At 39.7% G+C, this 11351-nt stretch overlaps 1 protein-coding gene across 1 annotated transcript; it reads left to right on the forward strand.

Moving 5' to 3' along the window:
- Window positions 1-19: 19 nt before the first annotated feature.
- Window positions 20-6142, forward strand: MRPS10 (mitochondrial ribosomal protein S10). Its single transcript, XM_083829399.1, has 7 exons — window positions 20-107; window positions 2892-2950; window positions 3056-3128; window positions 3822-3961; window positions 4433-4541; window positions 5542-5631; window positions 5955-6142. Exons 1-7 carry the CDS (start codon window positions 72-74, stop codon window positions 6039-6041), a joined length of 594 nt encoding a protein of 197 aa, XP_083685525.1. The 5' UTR covers window positions 20-71; the 3' UTR covers window positions 6042-6142.
- The last annotated feature ends 5209 nt before the right edge of the window (window positions 6143-11351 follow it).

An 11351-nucleotide genomic window follows, 5' to 3' on the forward strand; every position in this document is an offset into this window, starting at 1 on the left:
CCGCGGCTCCTCCGGGGCGGCGGGGGCGCTGTCCGGCGGCGCGGCGGGCGGGCGGGGCCGCGCTGCACAAGATGGCGGCCGGGTGCCTGTGGCGGCGGCTGTGGCAGGTGGGGCGTGCGGCGGGGCAGGGGCGCCTCGGCGGCTCCCCGGCCTTTGGTCTCTCATCTTCCCTCCCGGGGACGGAGGGAAAGGCCGGGGCTGCGTCTCGACCGCCGCCATCCGTGCAGGGGGTTCCGGGGGGCTCCTCTGCAGTCCGGCTGTGGCGGGCTGCCCCGCGGGTAGGGGGTGGCGGTGGCTGGCGCTTGGGGTCTTGCGGCGAGTTCGTGTCTAGCTTAATGCTCCTCGTCTTGGAGCTGCAGGGGGGAAAGCAGGAAGACCTGCCGGATTTAAAGTAGCGGTGGCTCTGCTGCTGCTGACTTTTAAGAGCGGTTGCTTTCCTCACAAGTTGAGGGAGATATAATGTTACGAGTTTCACGTTGGGTTTCTGAAGCCCTAAATGCTCTCTGTGTATGTGCTGTGTTCTGGACGTGCGACCTTCCAGACAGCCATCTCCAGCTCGTCCTGCTTGTTTCAGGATCTCTCCCCCAAATAACGGGGCTGTTCCCCACTGAGAGGGGGTAGTTATGTTTTGTGCAAGGGATTGGCTCCAGCAGGGAGTTAAATTAAATCCTGTTGCAGTTTGTCTCTTCCACCTCCTACAACAGCCATTAACAAGGATGCGTCAAGTATTTCGGTCGGACAGCGGAAGAAGCTGTTAGAATAGATTTCAATGCATGCCAAATGCTATTTTGGTTACCTGGGGTACACCAAGTATCACTTAATCAAAATTTGCACAGAACACCTTTAATTTTATTTTACAAAAGCTTTAGACTCAACGCTTAGTTGCACAATTTGTAACAAAAGGGGGCTGCGTGTGGTGGGAGCAATATGCGCAATCGTGCGATGTTGTAAGGGCTGTGGAGTTCGGTACACGGGGTGGAACTCTAATATTTCATGTTTTGTTTTATTCATCTTTACTATACAAAGACTGTAATTTCTGTTTCCAGCAGCACAGGACAGGGTGTACGTGCTATAAGCGTATGCATCTTTGCGTGCAAATAATAAATCTGTAATACGAGGCCAGTTAGATAAAGTAACAGACTATGTATGTATCAGAGACTGCGTACACACAAAACACAAAAGCACCAATACAACTTCTAGCTACAATTTTTTTTGCCCTCTTATAACAGCATTTTACTTACCGATGACTGCCCAATCTGTAGTCTCTCCTTTGCCATCTGGGGTAGGACGCTGCCACGCACAGTTTAAGACCTGCACTGAATAGAAACTTTCTGTGCTTGTGGGGTTATCAGTTCTCTGACATGATGCCAGGTGATGGTGATGACATTGTGTTTTGCACCTGGACGAAAGGAAGGTGGTATTCTGATTTCACGTAAGGAGAATGGAGGTGCAAGGGTCAACATAACTCCGTAAGATCTTTTTCTTTAATTTGGGGTATCAGGTCTCAAGGAGTTCTTAACATGAACTTGGAAACATTTTGGTGGGCATCACCTACAGTGGCAAATACTCTGTGCTCCTGAAGTTGCTTATTGTGTTGTGCACTTAAGATGTAATAGCTGTGATCATCTGACAAAGTTTGGATTTGCCTAACAGGAGACACTCAGCTGTGTTCTTCAGATAACAATTAGCTTTGTAAACAGGAAAGTGTCCTGCCTCTTCCTTCCTACTGAACGCAGAATTTGCTGGGTAAACAATGACTGAGGCAGAATTACTTCAGAGAACAGCGTCGTTCACTGCTGATCTGTAATTAATGTATAATGCGTACTGGAGAAAGCAGGGGACCTAATAGCACTGTACAGTTAGAGTTATACGTATCCATGAGTGACTAAGTTAAGGTTACATGGAAGAGCGTTAATTCTGGCTGGTGTGCGGGGAATCTGTCTTCCCTCTCTGAAAGCCACGACCCCAGCACCTGTTAAATAAGAGTACCAAGGGGCTGGATAAGTAGACTTAGCTCATGGTGCTCCTGCGTTCTGCACGGTCTTGAGTTTCTCTTAAGCAAGAGGGTTCTGGTTCCTTGCCCCCCTCCCCGAGCAGTCTCTAACTTTGCCAAGTTGAGAGTTACTGGTAGGAAGCTAGAAGCCACGTAACATTCAGAAGGGAGAGATTTATCTGGTATGACAGACAGTAAGGTTACATCTTGATTAACAGTTGGGTTTCCGTTTTAACACCGAAAAATCATGCTATCTTTTCAACAAAGTTCATGTACTTGTTAGAACCATTTCTATGTTCTCAACAGAACAAATGTTCAAAACACATGGAACATTTTGTTAAAAAAACAATGGAAAATTTCAAATTAAATTCAGAGGTTGAATTTTTGCATAGTATCCTTTATAAGATACTATTTTCAACTGCTTTTATAACAGCAAGTCCTACTTGGGCTTGTCTCTTGATAGAGCTAATAGATACTGTCCTATGAAAGCAGGTCTAAACAGGAAACTACTGTATGCAGAAATGGTATCTGATGCCACGCAAAATATATTTTTCTAATAAAAAACACTTCATGATTGCTATTCAGGTGCGTGGTTAATAATAGCTGCATGCTGTTAGATTCTTTCCTGGATGCGTGTGGGTTTTTTTGGTTGTTTTTGTTGTTGATGATTTTTTGTGTGTGTGTTTTTGTCATCGTTTTTATGATCCTATTGTATGCTACAATATAATTCTGTGCTCCTGTTTTCCTGTGTTTTCCAATAGAGCAAACTTACTCATTTGGTAGATCAAATGAGTATCACCATGGTGCATAAAAGTAACCTTTAATAAACCTGTATTATTAGCTGTCTACTTTTGGTTTGGGGAGAAAAAAAAGCCATTTGACTGTTTGTTTTGTACAGGGATCGGCTCTTCCTGCCAATTATGCAAGCAGAATTATGCAAAAGCAATGTTTTCTTCCGTAAGTTTAATAGATCTTTCTCCTGCCCACTTTTCCCCCAAATTTCCCTTAAAAAAATCTAACTTTAACACTAATATTATGCTTTTCCCTTTACCATCTGTCTAGAACCAGTGACTTGATGGGAGTACGGTTCTCTGGATCCCATGTTCAAACTCAGGAGCGTAAAACTAATCCTCTGGTAAGTGTTTCATAGAACAATATTTTCCATGTTGTCTTAATAATAAAAAGGATATACAGAAAAAAACAAATTCTTCTATTTCAGCTTTTTAAAGTTCTGTCTAAATGATGTCAAATTTGCCTTAGAGAAAGAAAAAAATTTGATTATTGGTATTTGGGATTTTTTTTTTCCTGGAAAGATTCCTGAAGCTTAAAATTGCCTCTTCGTCACTTTCTTCCTTCTCTATGCAACTGTAACTCTATGAAAAAACAGCTTTTTGGCCACACTTAGTTCAGCACTTGCAGCATCTTAGCCAATCTAAGTACTTTGTTTCTGGTTTGGAAGCCTGGAAACCAGGGATGGTGAGGTGGAAAATTCTTGAAAGCTTGTGGTGTGTATCTTACATATAGAACATGGTTGCCTTGATTTTGTCTAGGATTTCAGACACATGTTAAATTTCTCTGATACATACAAACAAGCCAGGTTCTTACAGGCAGTGCTAGACCCAAAGTTAGATCCCATGGACTGTCCAAGGACTGTCAATCGAGATAATAGAGTCAGCTTCTTGCGGGTAAACAAAAATGAGCAGCTAACACTGTGTGAGGTTTGTTTTTTTCCTGTTTTACAAATGGGGCATGCAGGCTAAGAAAAGATAGTGCATGGATTATTTACGGAGAACGTGGAGTGTTAACTCTTATCCATTCTTAAATGCAGGTGACTATTTCAGAGGAGCCAGAAACACTGTACAAGAGACTGTCCCTTTTGGTTAAAGGCCACGATAAAGCTGTGTTGGACAGCTATGAATATTTTGCAGTGCTTGCAGCTAAAGAACTTGGCATCTCTGTTGAAAAAATGTAAGTAACTGATCTTTAGCATGATGTGGTGTCAGGTGCTTTTCACATCGTCTGCTGTAACTCAAGTTCTGTGCTTACAAGTATTTCCTTTTTCAGAAGAAATGGGTGTAATCTGACATTTCTCAGGTTATAAAATCTAACACTTTTTAGATAGCAGCACAATGATGGGGAAGCAGCAGCAGTGATACACACAGCACTGCCACAGTAGGATTGCATTTTAAGTGCATGAAGAATACCAACAGTACTCTTGTTACAGCTGTCAGTGCTGTAGCTTTCTTGAACTAAAGCTGGTTAATACCTGAGAATGAGCTGTGCCCATGTGGATTAATACTAAACCGTACCAGCACTTAATATTGTGGATCTTCTAAATGTCAAATAAGAACAAAGATTTTACCATATTCTCAGTTAATTTATATTAGCATCCTTTATATAAAATTAAGTATTACAACATTTTCTTTGTGCTTTGTTCAGACATAGACCTCCAAAGAAGATAGAACGATTTAGTCTTCTAAAATCTGTACACATTTACAAGAAGCACAGAGTTCAGTATGAAATGAGAACACATTACACATGTTTGGAGGTAAGAAAGATGTTAAATATATATACATTAATTGGGCTGGGGAGAAGAGTACTGGGAATAGCAGAAAGGAGCTGACCTAGGTACACCAAATGTAACACAAGTTACTCTGAATGTACAGCCTACATAATTTTTGGACTAAAAGGCTGATTTTGATCCTGTCTGAAAGAAGATTAAAAATAAGATAGATATCAGAGTTACTTTTGTATGTTTTATGTTCTTTGTTTCCAATAATCCGGGGAATAGGAACTTTCTTGGGAAGGGAAAAAGATGCAGGTAAATCATTGTCACTACCAGTCACTGAGGGTTCTGTTCTCTGTGAGTTTGCCTAATAATTTTTGAACACTTCTGCCCTATGCAGCATCATGTGGCAAACTAAAAATTGCAAGGGGGAAATACAGGAAAGGAAGCGTGTACAAACCACTCACTCTGTGGCTGATGACGCAGACTTATGTATGGTTTAGAATGCAGCTGTGGTTGACTTTCTTAGAAGAAAGGTTTACTGCCAGCGTTTTGTGGCCCCTGGGTCTCTTACTGTGTAATTGCACAGAGCTTAGCAAAATGGGACTTTGCATAACGTCCCCAGACAGTCGTCCGCAGGCAGTCGTGCAGTGCTGCCCGCAGACCAACGACTTCAGCTGTCCGGGAGAAACCAGAAAAGCAAGAATGCAGTGGAATTCGGGAGTTGCAGGATTAATAGCCGGCTTGAACTTTGAGAGCATACAAAAGCTGTGAATTTTTGCATAACCTCAAATTGATTTGATCAGATAGCCACACTTCGATCATAATCAATGCATAGGATCACAGGCAGTATGCACGGTTCTGTGGTACAAAATTGCTATTTTATACCTGCATAACTGTTATGTACAGCTTAACTGTCTTCATTCCCACTGTAAGATGCTTGGTCCCATAGCAAGAACTAGAGAAGCTATAGCAAACTCATTTTTTTTATATCCTGTTTGAAATATTAGCTGCTCATTAAAAAACATTACTTCTGTTTTAGTTAAAATACCTAACGGGCAGTACTGCTGCAGTGTACTTGGAGTATGTTGAACGAAACTTACCTGAAGGAGTTGCCATGGAAGTAAAAAAGGTAAGTTTCCATCTCGCATTAACAACTGCTGTGAGATTAAGTCCAGATGTAAATACCGATAATTGTTAGTAGAAGTAACACATGTAGTTTGTAAAGGACCTTTTTTTCAAAGTATAGAAAGGTAAAGAGGCTGTATTGCTTGAAAACGCCACTAGGTGGCATTTTTAATCTGATAAATGTATCAAACCTGACTAAATGAAGTAGTTAGATGTTAACTATATATCTAACTATATAACTATATATAGTTATAACTATATATATATAACTATATATATAATATATATATATTCGTATAATAAATGGTTTCTTTGTTTTCCTTTTAGACTAAGATAGAGAGAATACCTGAACACATTCAGGAACCAGTTTGGGATACACTACCTCAAGTAGAAGAAACAGAAATCAAATCATGAACTCAATGGGTACTTGGCTATTAGTGCTGGAACTAGTTGCTCCTGTCAACCTCATTTACTAAGACACTGCTGACAAATAAAAGTCCTCTTTTACAAAGAAATCATATAAACTCTTGTTTTACTGAGTTATTCTTGATCGTAGCTCCAGTACTTGTAGACTGAACATCTGTGAAGTGTAGAAGTTTCACTGCACTCTGTGGTCAAGAACTGTGATCATCTGTACTGTTTGTAAAATGTTACAATTTATTTATATATAATCTTGATCCCTATTTGATACTGAATGGCTTCTGAATTCTGAAATACTTGTAAAAACTTGCTCAGGTTTGTGTAATTTTAAGGTAATGAATACCAGATTTAGACTTTTTTTGCTATTGCAAAAAAAAAAGAATTTCAGTTGTGTACACAGCTTACTTATCAACTTACAGTAAGTCAGAAAACACAATCTTAGGGAACAGTGAAGCATGAGACTTTTTTAGGCTCCTACAGTTCAACAGACTCATTTCCAATATTATTAACTGCTTGCTAACAGAAGAACACAGCGATTGCAGTACAGATGTGAGATTTCCATGGGCTTATGTCTCTAACTTACATGAAATGTCTGTAGAACCATGTTGCAGAGCAAATGTATAATAGAATGTGTCACTGTAGGTAGCACAAACTGCATTAAATCCTTTGTTTTATTGCGAGGAAAGGCATAGCCTTTCTCTAAACCGGTGTGTTGGTTATTCTGTAAACCCAGTCTAGCTGGTCACTAGTTATGCTTAGAGGGGAAAAAAAGAGTACAAATATAAGAGGGTGCTCAACTAATTTGGAAAAAAAAAGTGGTAATACTAGGTGCAAAACCATCAGTGACTTCAGATTGCATTAAGCATTTCTGCTTGTGCTAGATCAGCAGGAAGAACAGAGCTGCAAGGCATCTGCTTCTACTGCCAAGGGAGTGGCTATGATTTGACTGCTATTAAAAGAATTTACAGGAGGAATACCCAGCACAAGACAACCAGAGAGGCTGGATCATACCAATAGCATTCAGCCTCATACAATCACAAAAGCAAAACAGTTTAGTATTATCAGACAGAAATGGGAAATGGCTGAAAGACAAGAAATGAAGCTTGTGCTTGCACTTGAAGATGAGCTACGTTTGGTAGCTGTAGAGAGGCCCCAAACTGTTTAAGGAGGGATCTTTCATGGTGGTCAGTATAAACTGAGACAGAAAGGAAGCTGCCTGAGCATCTTCTGCAGTATGCCTCAGGGGAGAAAAAAAAAGTAATCAAATCCCTTTTGGGAAGATATATTACCTAGTTATCCCCTCAAGGTGTTTGTTATCCTCAGTTTCAAGCTATCCTTCCTTTCCCTTATTCTGAGTAGTCAGTCATAATAGCATTTCTTAGTTATGTCAGCTATTACATGATAAGGAGGAAGAAACTGTGAGCTGGCGTGGTTAAATAAAACTGGTGCTTCAGAGGAACAGCCTCTTTCAAGTCCGTATTATATTTAAATTGCCATATTTTAGTTCTGCATAAGGCACCTGTCAAATCCAAGCTGTGTATAGCACCAAAATGCGATTGTGCTCAGTACTAAGTCTTCCCCATCTTAGACTCATGCACAGGAAGGTTAGGGGATTGTCTTTTACTGTCTCTGGTGTTCTATTCTCAGCCTACAGTTCCTGGCTAAATGGCCAGTCAGCATAGCTTTTCAACTGGCTGAGAGTTTTAGTTACCAGACCTTAATGGGATCAGACTTAGGTGGCAGCTGGAGAAAATACTTGCCCATGTAAGCAGCCCCTGGGCAAGTGGGGAAACTTGATCTGAGGAAAGGTATATTACTAGAGAATTTCTTGCATACAGCCTCCGTATATTTTGAGGAAAGTTTACATTTAAAGCGATCTCTGGACCTTAACGATGTTGACAGAGCTATGGCTAACTGCTGCCACAGATCTTCTCCATCCTGAGAAAGCAGAATTACCTGTGCAGAGTCTGACTGTTGCAGACCAGTATTTAGCAGCGCTGCTGTGTGCTAACCTCAGGAGGCGACACTTGTCATTCTTATTTTTACCTGCATGAAACTTCCTCCTGTTCAAGACTGCGATCCTTCTGTGCCTGCTCTGTCTCTAAGACAAAGTCTTTAGTTATGCATTTGCATAACACCGTAACTGCAATACACTCGGATCATCTTTCTCCATCCACTGATGTGGCTTTTGAGTTTTACAGCAAGTTCTTGATCTTCACTTACAAAACTTTGGATAAACTATTTTACTGGTAACTCTTTCCATTCTTTACTTCTTTTCCTGTTCTTTTACTGCACGTTTCTCCTGCTTTGTGTTCTGCCACCTTCTTAGCAAGTGCCAAGAGCAACATTCCAGTCATTGCTCTAGCTCTTTTCTCAAGTCATCTTTCTACCTACTGACAATCTCATCTGGTTTTCAATCAAAAAATAAAAATCAACTGACTTTTAGGGGAAGTTAATAAAAATGGCACATCTCACACAATTTATAAACATAATTTGAGCATGTTGTATTGCTTTCTTATGGGTTAGTCCAAAGCTTAAATGATACCCAGGCAGACTTGTAATCAGTCTGAAGTACCCACTTTTACATTCATACAGAAAAATCACTGGGATTGATGATTTCATGTCCTGAAGTAAAGGCATGATAAGCTACATGGGATTTCTGTGCATCACAACGAAGTATTCCTGCCTTCCGAGGTCTCCAGTCTGAATCGAAAGAGTCAAGCCACTGTCAGCATTGCTGTATCTCTAAACCAGCACTTCCTCCTTAAGGAGAAAGGGAGAGGTTTTCAGACATGGAGCTGAACTAAATCCTTGCGATCAGTTCAACATCACTGCACTTTTTATAAAGGGAAGATGGGATGAAAAGGCTTGGTAACATTCCGTAGCAAAGTGTGACTTCCAATACCTGGTAGCCTGCAATCTCGCCCTACAATCAGGACACCCATTGTTAATACTGCTGCTATCACCTCTGGCTGAGACACCTCATTAGTCCCATCTAGCAAACAAGTATTAAATCTGGCCCTCTGAATGACTGACCTGGACTTAAAATGCTTGTTTAAACTAATGCTTTGTATTCTCTTTCTAAATGGAGTTTTGCTATTTATGAACTTAGGCAACAGAAAACCTTCAACCTACTTACCTTTGTATTCCCTCCCCTCAGTTCAGGTTTCCCTATGCTCTGTGGCATGTGAGGATGGACACCTCTAGTCTGAAATGAAATCAGGTTCCTTCTAGCCCTTTGTACTTAATTGTATTCCATTTCAGCCTGCTTGTATACTCTGAATGGACAGTTTAGAACATCTTTTATACAAAAGAACTGAAATACTCAATTCACACAGTTACCAATTAACAAATATTTTCATAAAGTTCTCCCTTACTTTAAAAGCTAAGGCAGATAACCCAAAGTATTGCATTAACAGAAAGAAAACTATACCTATATATCTATATATATATAGATATATATGTATAATATAGTTCCTTGCTGTTTTGAGCATCTTCAAGTTTTCACAGGTAGATCTCTAGCATTATCTGGCAGTATGTGAAAATATTTTTTCAAGGGTCAGAGAAACTAGATGCCTGTGTGAAGCTGTTGTGGAGACCCAAACAGTGGTGGTAAATACCAAGAAAAGTATCATGAAAAACATTCCTAATATGACAGAGAACTTCTTCTGCATTCTCTCAGTGGAACACCATCTCAATCTAAATAGGGACTGTGCTAAATACTGTCACTGAAGATGTCTTCAAGTCCTTTCAGTCTTCAAAATCCTTGGTGACTGTAAGTTGGAGGTGGATTTCCTTATACAAATACTTTATCACTAACATCTGCCAACCTACTTCAGGTCAAAAAATACACAGAGCAGTATTTTAGGTAAATAATTATATAAACAGTTTTTTTTTTTCAGGTTTGTAGAACAATCTAAAAACAAATCTAGAGCATTAACTTCTGTTACTTTGAGCCATTTAATCATTTCAAAATTGTGAGGAAGACTCTCAAAGGCAGATGTGGCAGAACCCTATTATTTACAGATTCAATTTTTTTTTTTAAGTCTAAATTACCTTGCATTTCCATGATGGCCAGGGTTCATCTACCAAATGTTCATATCTTTCAGTACAAAAATAAATTCATGAATGCTTATTTCTGTATTGTTCAGTAAGGTGTCATGATACCATGGTTTATGCACCCAGTTGTTTTAAAGGTGTAGTCTGAATTTATTCTTGGCATTTCACTGAAGTGCTCTATAGCATATATTTCACTTTCTTCTATATGCCAGGGATCATCAACCATACATGGAATGTTACTTCAATTTTGTTTTTTTACAGTTAATCATACTACCATTGCACCTTAATTATCATCTCTGTTTTAATATGACTATACAGAGAGCTTCTTGCTTTAGAAGCTGCTCCTGCCAATCTCTGCATTTCATGCACCAGAAAATAAATTACTGTGCATCTGCTACTCCAGGGAGCACTGGAGATAAAGCAAGTCCAAGGTAAAATCCTTTATCCAGGAAGTCACGACTTGAGAACGTTTTGCTCTTTGTGGAATATAAAGCTGTAGTTAAAACTTCTCCAAGTATGCTGTTACGTTAGATTAAATGTCACGAGAACAAATGGAGTCTAGTAATCGTCCCTGTTTAGGAACAGAATCTAACGTGCTGATATTGGTTTTTCCTATCAAGCACAACTGAGAAGTGTCATTCTTCCTCTACTTCCCTCACCTTTGTAGCCACAAAAATATCACAATTTCCTTTTAAAAATATCTTTCCTATTTTCTTCATAAAACTGGGGAGTTTTCTTGTTCCTGTTTAAATGGTTCATCTTCAGGTTTCCCTCTTATTGATTTTCTGTGGTCTTTTCAAGTTCAATTTTTTTCCACCTTTTTCCGCCTTGTCCATTTGTGAGGTGGAAAGTAGAACTTATATTTCTGACAGGCACACATAAGCCATCCATTTTAAATTGGTAAGACACTCAGAGTATCTGAGTGTATGACAGCAAATCAGTGCACCAGGGCAAGTGAGCCTACCACTGTAGTGCCCATACATGCTCCACACCTTCTAATTCACACAATTTAATTTGCACTGCTAGCTGCACGCAGTGCATTTAAAGTTTACATAGAAAAATGTTACACAAGATAACTTCTGTACAGCTGAGATGACAACATTATGGGATTTTGGTTTTTGCTCCCTGCTGAAAAAGTTACCGTCTCAGCATTCAATCCAAAATTCCTAGTTCTCTTTAACAAAAAAGTACATTTATTTGGAAATATTATTTATTGAACTACAAGAAACATGACTTACAAGAATT

This window comes from Anser anser, assembly GCF_964211835.1.
Source record: "Anser anser genome assembly, chromosome: 3".
NCBI lineage: Eukaryota > Metazoa > Chordata > Aves > Anseriformes > Anatidae > Anser > Anser anser.

Coding starts and splice junctions, on each gene's coding strand:
- MRPS10 (XM_083829399.1), top strand. CDS start 72: ATGGCGGCCGGGTGCCTGTGGCGGCGGCTGTGGCAG. Junction 108..2,891: donor TGTGGCGGCGGCTGTGGCAG/GTGGGGCGTGCG, acceptor TGTTTTGTACAG/GGATCGGCTCTTCCTGCCAA. Junction 4,542..5,541: donor CACATTACACATGTTTGGAG/GTAAGAAAGATG, acceptor CTTCTGTTTTAG/TTAAAATACCTAACGGGCAG.